The 14,105-nt window shown below is 36.6% G+C and overlaps 1 protein-coding gene across 2 annotated transcripts in view; it reads left to right on the forward strand.

The window, feature by feature from the left end:
* Nucleotides 1–9,588, forward strand: part of LOC123548578 (uncharacterized) — an 80,579-nt gene extending 70,991 nt beyond the window's left edge. For both annotated transcript variants that reach the window (XM_053546139.1, XM_053546140.1), the window contains 3 exons: nucleotides 805–953; nucleotides 2,822–2,990; nucleotides 5,845–9,588. In XM_053546139.1, the coding sequence (XP_053402114.1) occupies nucleotides 805–953; nucleotides 2,822–2,990; nucleotides 5,845–5,877 (351 nt within the window). In that variant the 3' untranslated portion in view covers nucleotides 5,878–9,588. The remainder of the gene's footprint in view (nucleotides 1–804; nucleotides 954–2,821; nucleotides 2,991–5,844) is intronic.
* Nucleotides 9,589–14,105: the final 4,517 nt, after the last annotated feature.

Raw genomic sequence — 14,105 nt, forward strand, 5'->3', positions numbered from 1 at the left:
CTCTTTTGAACTGATCTGATTGATTGATACCGATGTGCCTGTAAAAGATAGAAAATAATTTCAAGTTAGACTTGTTATATATAATATACAAGACACTCCAGTTTCTGTTATACAAGATAGGATATCACACCAAGTTGGTCCTGTTTCTGATATATAAGATTGGATATCATACATGTATACTCTGGTTTCTGATATACAAGATGGGATATCACAGCAAGATACTTCTGTTTCTGATAAACAAGATAGGATATAGCACCAGTATACTCCTATTTCTAATGTACATAATGGGATATACAGTGCAACCTCTGTAGAGCTACACCCTTTGGGAGATACAAATATTGATTGTTTTGTAGAGGTTGTTTTTCTGGAGAGGTAAATTTGATAGTATATTTCAGCTTAGGGAAATTTTGATGATGTTGTTATAGAGAGGTTTTTGCTTAAGAGAGGTCAGCTCTGTAGAGGTTGTACTGTAACACCAAAATACTCATGTTTCTGATATACAAGATGGGATATAACACGTTTCTGATACACAAAATAAAATATGACTAAAGTATACTTTTGTTTTATAGTAAAAAGATTGGAAAAACCTTTGTTCTATAGTAAAATAATTGGAAAACTTTGTTTAAAATTGCCAAGATGGAAGGTTACACCAAGATATACCTGTTGTAGTTTTTCAAAATAGAATATTCCTCAAAGATACCCTTGTTTTATAAGACTAGGATAGTAAGAAAACTCCAAAATACCTCCATTTTACTGTAGAGTTAAAAAGAGTGCATACAAACCAAAAGTGCTTGTCTGTTTCAGGATAATAAAGTGAGGGTCAATACTGAAGTGCCTCCTACACAGGAGGACAGGGAACACTGTCCAGTGATGGAACAGAAAGAATACGGTCCGCAGAAGAAAGATGAGCCCTGTGGCAAGGACACAAAGAAAGGAATGGCTGGTCTCTGCGAGTAAGATCATATTCTTCTCTTTGAAATATTGGTTGTCTATGTAAACGTAATGCTACATTTTAAAAGTGTTTCAATATTTATGGGGATGGATATATGAAAATGAGAGGTAGTTAGGTGAAATGTGGACTTAAACAACAGTAAGTTTTTGGGAAGAAAAATGAATCTCATTTTTGTACCCCCCGACAACAAAGTTGTAAGGGGGGTATACTGGTTTCAGGTTGTCTGTCTGTCTGTCTGTCCGAGCTCACATTTGCATACTTAGGTGGCTATAGGAACAATAGGTAACTGTACTTTTTCTTTGATGTCATTCATTCCGTAAGGCTTTTATTAGGCTATTTTTCTCTTACGTGGCTAAAGAACAATAGAGAGAACAAAAGAGTAGCCACATAAGTATCCATATGTAGGAACGTCCGTCCGTCTGTCCATAGACACAATCTTGTGCGCACCATCTCTCCTCATCCCCTTGACACAATTTGATGAAACTTCACACAAGTGATCAGTAACAACAGTAGTTGTGCATGGGACATGTTAGGTTCTTTCAGATTTTTTTTTTTGCATAGTTACAGGACTTTGTTTTTTGTTACTATACTATATACATAGACACAATCTTGTGCACACCATCTCTCCTCATCCCCTTGACACAATTTAATGAAACTTCACACAAGTGATCAGTAACAACAGTAGTTGTGCATGGGCATGTTAGGTTCTTTCAACAACAAAAATTGCAGAGTTATGTGACTTTGTTTTTTGTTACTATACTATATACATAGACACAATCTTGTGCACACCATCTCTCCTCATCCCCTTGACACAATTTAATGAAACTTCACACAAGTGATCAGTAACAACAGTATTTGTGCATGGGGCATGTTAGGTTCTTTCAGAAAAAAATTTGCAGAGTTACGGGATTTTGTTTTTTGTTACTATACTATATACATAGACACAATCTTGTGCACACCATCTCTCCTCATCCTCTTTACACAATTTAATGAAATTCACACAAGTGATCAGTAACAACAGTAGTTGTGCATGGGACATGTTAGGTTCTTTCAGAAAAATTTTTTGCAGAGTTACAGGACTTTGTTTTTTGTTACTATACTATATACATAGACACAATCTTGTACACACCATCTCTCCTCACCCTCTTGACACAATTTAATGAAATTCACACAAGTGATCAGTAACAACAGTAGTTGTGCGTGGGGCATGTTAGGTTCTTTCAACAACAAAAATTGCAGAGTTATGGGACTTTGTTTCTTGTTAACAAACTATGTACATACAATCTGCATATGCAATCTTGTGCGCACCTAATCGTCCGAACCCGTGCACACAATTTAATGAAACTGCACTCAAGTGATCAGTACCAACCCTAGTTGTGCATGGTGCATGTTACGTTCTTTTAGATAAATATACTGCATAGTTATTGGAATTTGTTTTTTTGTTACTATACTCTATACGTAAAGTCCACATAATTATGCAGTCTTGTCTGCGTCAGATTGCAATGTACTGTGTCAGTGCATGCGGGGAGTACATTCATCTCCTTTAGTGATAGCTCTAGTTTAGGCGAGTTTGTTTGCTTTAAACATGGTCAGTGATGTTAGAAATCAACTTACTGATGCTCTAAAGGCATAACCCCCTTATTAATGTATTCATTTTTTGACACAAAATAATTTCCGAAAAGTCTCCCTTAAAACAAAAATTCCCCCCCCCAAAAAACAAAAAAAAATCCGACCTACCTACCCTAATTTTTTTTAGCATGTTGCCGGAAACAAAGAATTTTTTTTTTAGGCCTAATCATTTTTTTACAATTTTTATAAATGATGTTTTCTTTTGGTATTAAGTTTGATATAACAATATTTATCCTCTAGGGACCACTATAAAGAGTACCTTGTGGGGCTGATCAACAAAAACAAGTTAGATCCACTGGCAATGATGACTCTCCCGCAAATGAAGATACTTATAGAACGAAATGAGAAGGAGATGCCCAAACCTAAACAGAATGAGGGTGAAGGGGCGTATAAAAGAAGAGTTTATCAGGTAGATATTGATGGTTGGATTTTTTCGCGCATGAGTGAGCCCTGATGGCTCGGGCACCCAGGCTTGCTGGAGCAATGCATGCAGTCCCATACCATTTAACTTTTATTTTTATTATGCCCCCCTTCGAAGAAATAGGGGTATATTGTTTTGCAGATGTCGGTCAATCTGTCGGTCGGAATGTAAACCAATCCGTTTCTGGATGATAACTCAAGAACGCTTAGGCCTAGGCTCATGAAAGTTGATAGGGAGGTTGGTCATGACCAGCAGATGACCCCTATTGATTTTGAGGCCAGTATGTCAAAGGTCAAGGTCACAGTGACCCAGAACAGTTAAACAGTTTCCGGATGATAACTCAAGATTGCTTGGGCCTAGGATTATGAAAGTTGATAGGGAGGTTGGTCATGACCAGCAGACGACCCCTATTGATTTTGAGATCAGTAGGTCAAAGGTCAAGGTCACAGTGACCAGGAACAGTAAAATGGTTTACGGGCGATAATTCAAAAATGCTTTGGCCTAGGATCATGAAAATCGATAGGGAGGTTGGTCATGACCAGCAGATGACTCCTATTGAATTTGAGGTCAGTACAGTCTAACCTGTCTTAAGCAGCCAGCCAGGGGAAGCAGACAATTTGGCCGCTTAAGCCAGGTGACCGCTGATCGGAGGTGCAGCCAGTATATGTATTTTTCGGACGTCTGACCAATTTAGCCTTTAGGCCCATTTTTCTTTCGGTTTTCTATTATTTTTTTACCAGCATATATTGACGTGCATTTGCCTTTGCATAACGAATGGTCTTAGCAATCTAAAACTCGGGGTGTTTTTTTTTCTACAACAAAAATTGTTACAGACAATTTTCCAACTTCAAAACAAGTTTGATTACAACTTTTGCCATTTTGGTAAGGGAAGCTACTCTCCGTGCTTACTGTCTACGCTAAAAACTATGATAACCATTACGTTCCTTAAAAGATCAAGTGGTTTTTACATTTCTTTCAAGCAAATGAATTTCGTATAAATAATAGTATTTTGATGAAAAAAATATAAAAAAAATCACAAATATTATCCTACTCATTAGATATTGAGTATTTTCTTTAACTGAGATCAAACTGTGAACAACAAATTGACACGAGGTGTCACGCTAGTTGCCGATAATTACTGGCCATTTGATCGTAATAAAAAGGAGGTCACACATTTGGTTGTCAGTTCAGTTGAGTGGCTCATGTCATTTCGTCTTTCTTGTGATGAAGTCACGCGAAACTTAGTAATCACTCGTTTCTAAAAATTCGGGTATCTTCAGCGATAATCGGCTAAATATGATTGGTTTATGGAAGAAATGTGGCCGCTGAAAGAGGTCAAATTCGGTGGTCGGGAGGCAATTTTGATGGCCGCTGGCCGCAGACGGGAGGTGGCCGCTTAATAAAGTGATGAAATAGAGGAAAATCAGGAGCGTCATAAAATGACCGCTGATCGGAGGTGACCGTTAGTACAGGTTAGACTGTATGTTAAAGGTCAAGGTCACAGTGACCTGGAACAGTGAAATGGTTTCCGGATGATAACTCAAGATTGCTTGGGCCTAGGATCATGGAAGTTGATAGGGAGGTTGACCATGACCAGCAGATGACCCCTATTGATTTTGAGATTAGTAGGTGAGAGGTCAAGGTCACAGTGACCAGGAACAGTAAAATGGTTTACAGGCGATAACTTAAAAATGCTTGAGCCTAGGATCAGGAAAATTGAAAGAGAGTTTGGTCATGACCAGCAGATGTCCCCTATTGATTTTGAAGTCATTAGGTTGAAGTTCAAGGTCACATTGGCCAGGAACAGAAAAACAGTTTCTGGACGATAACTTGAGAATGCTTAGTCCAAAGGTCATGAAAGATCATAGATAGGTTTATCATGACAGCAGATGACCCCTATTGATTTCAAGGTCATTAGGTCAAGGGTCAAGGTTACAAAGACCTGGAACAATTAAACCGTTTCCAGACAACTTGAGAACACTTGGGCCCATGATCATGAAACTTGAGGGAGGTTGGTCATGACCAGTAGATGACCCCTGCAGATTTTGAGGTCATTTGGCCAAAGGTGAAGATCACATTGACCCGTAACAGTTAAAACTCTTTCCGGACAATACTTTGAGAACGCTTGGGCCTAGGATCACGAAACTTAATAGGGAGGTTGATCACGACCAGCAGATGACCCCTGTTGATTTTTAGGTTAAAGGTCTAGGTCAGATTGGACCAGAACAGGAGAACTTTTGTTTGCAGTGAGCATATAATTTCTGTTCCTTGTGCAATTACTGAATGCATCAAGGGGGGCACTTTGTGTTCGACGAGCTCTTGTCTATGTTTGGATTGCTCGGAATCCTGGATGATTTGAGCATTGTGCTCCTTCTCTTGCAACATTGAGTGATCAGTGTTTTACTGTCTATATGTTTTATATACAACATGACTGGTACCATGCTTATTTGATTTGTTAAAATTTGTCAATCCTGTGAAATAACACTTTAAAACAAGTGCTGCTTTATATTCAGGAGGACTTATAATGATCGTTGTGTTGCTCTGTTCTTGAAAATGATAGTGAGTTGGGTTTTACAGCAAACCGACACAAAATGGTCATATATCGGCGAGTCTTGAAAATGATAGAGATACAAAGATTGTGATATATTTTCAAACATGTTCACACATAAATCTAAACATAATCAACATCTACTAACAAGGAATTCATAGGTATACCAATGAGCTATTTACAGTACTATGTTGATATAGTTAAAAGTTTGCAAAAAACTTTGCAATACAATGTTTTCTTCCTCTGACCCTGATCATAGAATGATATTAAATTCGCCCATTTTGTTTATTTCAGTTTATCAAAGAAAAATGGCAACTTCACAGATGAAGATTTATTATCAGACTTTGAAGTCTCTAAATTGCTTTGTTTATATTAAATATATTATTTACAATATTGCTCAACAGACTGCATTTCTAAAAAAAACATTGAGTTTGAATACTGATTGAAAGGAAACTATCTGAACTTGTGGCATAGTGTTAAAGATTAAATAATTTAGGTCAGCACAATAATGTTCTTACTATCTGCATGTTTGAAGACTTTATGCTTGTCATTTGTTTAATGCCTCTTTTGCTCACCTGTCACAAAGTGACAAGGTGAGCTTTTGTGATCGTGCAGCGTCCGTCGTCTGTCCGTCCGTCCGTGCGTAAACTTTTGCTTGTGACCACTCTAGAGGTCACATTTTTCATGGGGTCTTTATGAAAATTGGTCAGAATGACTTTGATAATATCTAGGTCAAGTTCGAAACTGGGTCACGTGCAGTCAAAAACTAGGTCAGTAGATCTAAAAAAAGAAAAACCTTGTGACCTCTCTAGAGGCCATATATTTCACAAGATCTTCATGAAAATTGGTCAGAATGTTCACCTTGATGATATCTAGGTCAAGTTCGAAACTGGGTTACGTGCCACCAAAAACTAGGTCAGTAGGTCAAATAATAGAAAAACCTTGTGACCACTCTAGAGGTCACATTTTTCATGGGGTCTTTATGAAAATTGGTCAGAATGTTCATCTTGATGATTTCTAGGTCAAGTTCGAAACTGGGTCACGTGCGGTCAAAAACTAGGTCAGTAGGTCTAAAAATAGAAAAACCTTGTGACCTCTCTAGAGGCCATATATTTCACAAGATCTTCATGAAAATTGGTCAGAATGTTCACCTTGATGATATCTAGGTCAAGTTTGAAACTGGGTTACGTGCCGTCAAAAACTAGGTCAGTAGGTCAAATAATAGAAAAACCTTGTGACCACTTTAGAGGTCACATTTTTCATGGGGTCTTTATGAAAATTGGTCAGAATGTTTACCTTGATGATATCTAGGTCAAGTTCGAAACTGAGTCACGTGCCATCAAAAACTAGGTCAGTAGGTCAAATAATAGAAAAACCTTGTGACCTCTCTAAAGGCCATATTTTTCATGGGATCTGTATGAAAGTTGGTCTGAATGTTCATCTTGATGATATCTAGGTCAAGGTCGAAACTGGGTCACGTGCGGTCAAAAACTAGGTCAGTAGGTCTAAAAATAGAAAAACCTTGTGACCTCTTTAGAGGCCATACTTTTGAATGGATCTTCATAAAATTTGGTCAGAATGTTCATCATGATGATATCTAGGTCAAGTTCGAAACTGGGTCACGTGCCCTTAAAAAGTAGGTCAGTAGGTCAAATAATGAAAAAACCTTATGACCTCTCTAGAGGCCATATTTTTCATGGGATGTGTATGAAAGTTGGTCTGACTGTTCATCTTGATCATATATAGGTCAGGTTTGAAACTGGGTCAACTGCAGTCAAAAACTAGGTCAGTAGGTCTAAAATTAGAAAAATCTTTTGACCTCTCTAGAGGCTTTATTTTTCAATAGATCTTCATGAAAATTAGTCTGAATGTTCACCTTGATAGTATCTAGGTCAGTTTCGAAACTGGGTCACATGCGGTCAAAAACTAGGCCAGTAGGTTTAAAAATAGAAAAACCTTGTGACCTCTCTAGAGGCCATATTTTTCATGAAAATTAGTGAGAATGTTCACCTTGATGATATCTAGGTCAAGTTCAAAACTGGGCCACGTACCTTTGAAAACTAGGTCAAATAATAGAAAAACCTTGTGACCTCTCTAGAGGCCATATTTTTCAATGGATCTTCATGAAAATTGGTCAGAATTTTTATCTTGATGATATCTAGATCAGATTCAAAACTGGGTCACATGAGCTCAAAAACTAGGTCACTATGTCAAATAATAGAAAAAACGACGTCATACTCAAAACTGGGTCATGTGGGAACAGGTGAGCGATTCAGGACCATCATGGTCCTCTTGTTAGTAAATAACAGAAAGAAATATGCCTCAATGATTCAAATGATGTTCATACCTAATGCAAATGTAATTCATTCCTAATGCAGCTGTAATTCATAATCATTCAGATCTAATTTATACACATGATTGTAAATGTAATTCATACCCAATGCAACTGTAATTCATACCTAATGCAGTTGTAATTTGTAACCATTCAGATGTAATTTATACCCATGGCAAATGTAATTCATACCCAATGCAGTTGTAATTTGTAACCATTCAGATGTAATTTATACCTATTGCAAATGTAATTCATATCCAATGCAAATGTAGTTGATACCCAATGCAAATGTTATTCATAACCAATGCAAATGTAATTCATACTCGATCCATATGTAATTCATGCTCAAAATAAAATAGTTAAAATTTCTATATTTCAGCCAAAGCTAAAAATATATTTCACTGAGCGAATGCCAAATTCAGTACTTTAAGTAGTAGAAATGGAATTTTTGGTGTTAACAAGTAAAAGATATTTTTTCCAGCCTATAAAACAAACTAATTATCCATTTAATTCTGATAAATGATTTAACAAAATTTTAGGTATTGTAATTGGCCAAAGTTAGATGCAACATCATAACATTATAATGGTCATGTTAGAAATGTCAAATAATTCTTTCCTTGAGATTTATAGTTTTGTATTACGCTTCAAAATAAAAGTGTGTATACCTTTATGTTCTTGTAAAAAATAATATTCACCTTTTTCTTTATTGATATATAATATTATCTTAATAAGAATTTCTGTTATTATTTATGCAACTTGTACTTGATAGTTTCACTTTGGAATCAACTTTGTTTTTTCAATAATCCAATCAAAAACATTTAATAAAATACTCTATGTATATGTTGTTCAAAAGTTCCAATCATTCTTTCATTTTTATATTATTATCTCCCTTGCAGTGCGAATTAATAGATGTTTTATCAATAGTCGGAAAGCACATTATCAACACATACCTGAAGCTTTAGTTGTTTCTCTATTGTGATCACACGTTTAGAAATCCTTATATTTTTTTTAATCCATTTAAAAGACTTTCACAATATACAAATTGGTCAGGTAATTAAAAGACTTGGTAAAGAAGTTCAGTTTCTGGGCATTTTACTTTATATTGATTAGTCCATATATTGTAGTCAAGGTAAAGTTTGTTTTTTTTCATTCTTGGATGCAGACAATCTGTTAACAGAAACCAGTTAACTCTTAAGTAGCCCTCCTGCTTAGCTCATTAGGAAGAGGATAAGTCTACGGATCTCAGGGTTGCGAGTTTGGCATATGTTCTCCGCGACGATGTGATAAAAGACGTGTCTTGAAATCATTCGTCTTCCACCTCTTATTTATAGTTATAATTCATGTTGGAAAGTTGGCAGTTACTTGAGGAGAACAGGTTTGTACTGGTACAGAATCCAGGAACACTGGCTAGGTTAACTGCTGGCCGTTGCATGATTGAAATGCTGTTGAAAAACGGCATTAAACCCAAAACAAGCAAACAAAGGATAGCTCTAAATATTCAAACATTTGCAGTGTAAAGAAAACATGTTTACCCATCATACAGGTGTACATGTTTCAGTTATGGTCTTTTTACATAGACTTGGCAGTTAGAAATTGCTGTTGTAATGATAGACATTTGTTACAAATTTAAACATTCTACTGAGCTTTGATATTTTGTGATCAATTGAATACATAATGGTGCTTTACAAATAAACTGTTTAAACATTCTAGACCTTTTTTGTCTTTTCAGAAGATATTTGTCAACTACTTCTTGCTAAATTTATCAGTTTAATTGTCCGTTATTTTGATACTGTTTACATGTAATGCATCAGGAACAGAATAGGCCAGTTGTTTATAAGAAACTCGTACATTTTTAACTAATTTTCCTGCATTTTTAGCTCCACTATTTGGAGAATAGGGGAGCTATTCTACTTGCCCCGGCGTCGCATGACCCTTCTTGGTTAAAGTTTTTTGGCAACCTTTGTTTTTCGGTCATATCTTTGTTACTATTGATTATATCTTACTGTAACTTCACATAAACATTGTCCAGTATACAAACAAAGTATGTGTCGGGGCTGAGCCCATTATACCCTAGGTCAAGGTCACCAAAGTGTTACACTTCGGTTATTTTTAAGGTTAAAGTTTTCTTCAACCTTTGTTTTTCTGTCACATCTTTGTTACTATTACTTATACTCTTACTGTAAGCTCACATAAACATTGTTCAGCATACAAAGTATGTACAGGGGCTGGGCCCATTATACTCTAGGTCAAGGTCACATCATCATCTGCATGTGTGGTTACAAACCCAGTAACTCTAATTGTATTTTTGACAGAATTATGCCCCTTTTGTACTTAGTCTTTTTTGCAATCTTTCCTTTCTGGATATAACTTTAATGCAATATAAGATAAAGACTTTCACTGAGGCCTCTTGAAAACCTTTACACACAACAGCATCAATCATTGTAATCAAGAGCATTATCCATCTTCCAGTATCTTTGACTTATTCTAACACAACCAGCAAGTAACCTACATACATGTAGAGCAAAATCTATCTCGGGTTATTCTGCAATAAACCACTCGAGTGCAATGATGTCATCAGATCAAGGTGCGTAGCACGGTTGTAAAAAATAGTTGCCATTTTTTCTAACACTTCTGATACTAGTATGTCGTGTTAGAATCGAAATAATAAGTTCACAAGTGTGATTTATCGTAGAATAACCCAAGTTTTTCGTTCTTATGCGAAACAATGTATCACTCAGACTTACGGCCTTCTTGATATATTCTTAAGTATAAGAACTTAAAACTCTGGTTATTCTACGATAAACCATGGTTGGGAACTTAGGTAGCAAGGTACACTTAGATGCGAAAATTTTGGGTACGGATGGTCTTACATGTAGCGAGTCGCAATATTGCACTTCCCCTATGAGCAAAACTTGGGTGGCTATTTTATAAATTGCGTGCATGTTTTGTGCTTTTAATTAATGGCAAGATCAGGATTCTCATACAACAATAAAGAAAGTTATCAAAGCGAAAGGTTTACATCATCCATGAAAAAAAGCGTGCCAAAATCATCAATTTTGCACCTTTTGAACAGTCTACAATGATCCTGCTGCAAGAACACTCTCCAATTTTATTGCATTTCTTAATTTAATAGTCCTTACTGAACGTCAGGACATAAACGGAATGGGGGCCCATCCAGCTCGTTTTTTCGGAAAATAACGAAAATGTTCCTGAGTATCAATCAACAAGCACAGAACCCTTCTGTGAATTGAATTTTTCCACGAAATGGTGTCTCATTGATCATACAAAGCTACCAGCAGTTAGTTTTCCAACTGACATCAGAATTTTACATGTATTGGCTGTATAAATTTTCTAAAGAATTAATAATCATTATCTTTCACCTTCATTTACAGACATCCAAAATCACGATGTTCTCTTTATAACAAATATTGACGGGGCCCAAAATTCGAAAGTGTACCCTGCTACCTTAAGATTTTTCAGTTAATGAACAAAAGAGGGTTTTACTTGTTCTGAACTTTTATATGTCTTTCGCCAATTCAACCAAATAAAAATATTTTCAATAGCATGAAAAGAAGTCTGTATGAGAGACTCTAAACTTGCCCACCCCTAATGCACAAATTTAGCCAAAATTTACAAATCGTCGCTACGAGACAAAGAACGTACAATACATCCGTTTTCACCATTTTCTGACATGATTTAACGTATTTTGCCATTAGGAATGATATAAGGGAAATTCTGCACCATTTAGTGAAAATAAAATGTCTCCACCCCTTATTTCCTTATTTCATGGGGTCCCCACCGTCCGACCATCCCCCTGATTGATGAACTGCATAGCTGGTGGGCCAGATATGCGCTGTGTGGGTTATTAACGATAAAAATGATGTTTTTACTGTACCAGAACCTTGTTACTGGAGCTAGAATCCAAAAAATCGTATGCGTGTATATTGACTTTTATGCTTTTATGTGTCCTCACCGTAACATTTTTGAGCTGCTGTGCCGTCAGGTAGCGTTTTAAGTGCCCAGAAAGTTGAGAATATCGAAGAAGAGGTTCTAAACTATTTGAAACTGCACAAATTTAAGAGTTCTTTCAAAATTTAATTTTGGCAGATTTTCCTTAAGGTAGCAAGGTACACTTAGATGCGAAAATTTTGGGCACGGATGGTCTTACATGTAGCGAGTCGCAATATTGCACTTCCCCTATGAGCAAAACTTGAGCGGCTATTTTATAAATTGTGTGCATCTTTTGTGCTTTTAATTAATGGCAAGATCAGGATTCTCATACAACAATAAAGAAAGTTATCAAAGCGAAAGGTTTACATCATCCATGAAAAATAGCGTGCCAAAATCATCAATTTTGCACCTTTTGAACAGTCTACAATGATCCCGCTGCAAGAACACTGTCCAATTTTATTGCATTTCTTAATTTAATAGTCCTTACTGAACGTCAGGACATAAACAGAATGGGGGCCCATCCAGCTTGTTTTTTCGGAAAATAACGAAAATGTTCCAGAGTATCAATCAACAAGCACAGAACCCTTCCGTGAATTGAATTTTTCCGCGAAATGGTGTCTCATTGATCATACAAAGCTACCAGCAGTTAGTTTTCCAACTGACATCAGAATTTTACATGTATTGGCTGTATAAATTTTCTAAAGAATTTTAAAATAATCATTATCTCTCACCTTAATTTACAGACATCCAAAATCACGATGTTCTCTTTATAACAAATATTGATGAGGGCCAAAATTCGAAAGTGTACCCTGCTACCTTATTATTTCTTAAGTAAATTGCCATCTTCAACATCAGCAGGAAGTGGAATGTCTTGTCCAAGTTTCTTTAGGAGACAACAATCTGGTGGAGTTGTTTCACTCTGTATCTATGCTGATAAACTCCACTTCAACACTAAAAAGATTTACTATATGCCTCTCTGGAGTAACTTGCTCTACCGTCTGTGCATGGCTACACTACAGTGTTCGTACAGATATGAACTTCTGGTCACTTATAGAATAAGTCACAAATTTATCTAGTCTCCTAATAATCTGGCCAAAAATATGGAATAAAAGAAACAGTAGAACAAAACTACCAGGATACAAAACAAGTATAAGAGCTTGCAGAACCCAAAATACACCCCCCACCCTTGGTGCATTTAGCAATTGCACAAGGAACAGGAATTATTTGCTCACTGTAAACAAAAGTTCTACTGTTCTGGTTCAATGTGACCTTGACCTTTGACCTATTGGCCTTAAAATCATCTGCTGGTCATGATCAACCTCCCTATTAAGTTTCGTGATCCTAGGCCCAAGCGTTCTCAAGAAATCGTCTGGAAACGGTTTAACTGTTCCAGGTCACTGTAACCTTGATCTTTGACCTACTAACCTCAAAATCAATAGAGGTCATCTGCTTGTCATGACCAATCTCCCTTTCAATTTTCCTGATCCTAGCCCAAGCGTTCTTGAGTTATCATCCGGAAACCATTTTTACTGTTCCTGGTCACTGTGACCTTGGCCTTTGACATACTGATCTCAAAATCAATAAGGGTCATCTGCTGGTGACGACCAACTTCCCTATCAACTTTCATGATCCTAGACCCATGCCTTCTGGAGTTATCATCTGGAAAAGGATTGGTCTACATACCAACCGTCATCTGCAAAACAATATACCCCTCCTTCGAAGGGGGGCATAATGATGATCCATAAAACAGTCCATAAGTTGTTATAAGGATCTTTTATATTTAGCTATATTTTCCCTAAATGGGTCAAGCAGAACAATTTAAGAGACGACTATTTAAGAATACCAGAGCAAGTTTAGAAAAGAATTTTCTTTCTTTAGTGCTGATGGTCCCTAAAAGAGGTTAAGCAGATTCAGATGATGCTACAGACCAAGCTTGGTGATAATCCGTCAGGGCTTCATATGAAGTGGTACCTCTGAAACAAAAGGAGTTATCTACTGACCATAGGCTATCATTCTATTAAGTTTGTTCTTGGTAGGCTTAAGTATTCTATCATTACCCACTACATAGTTTTCAGTTTCAAGGTCACAGTAACCTTGATATTTGGTAAAACTGACTACAGGCAATCATTCTATGAAGTTTGATCACTGCATGCTAAAGCATACTCTAGTGATTGATCTGCAGCCAACAGACAGACAGACCAAATGACATGCTCTAAACAATATCCCTTATTCTTCTGAGGTAGATCTACAGCTGTTTGTTTGAAAATCAGAG

The sequence above is a fragment of the Mercenaria mercenaria genome, chromosome 6 (genome assembly GCF_021730395.1).
Source record: "Mercenaria mercenaria strain notata chromosome 6, MADL_Memer_1, whole genome shotgun sequence".
Classification (NCBI taxonomy): Eukaryota; Metazoa; Mollusca; class Bivalvia; order Venerida; family Veneridae; genus Mercenaria; species Mercenaria mercenaria.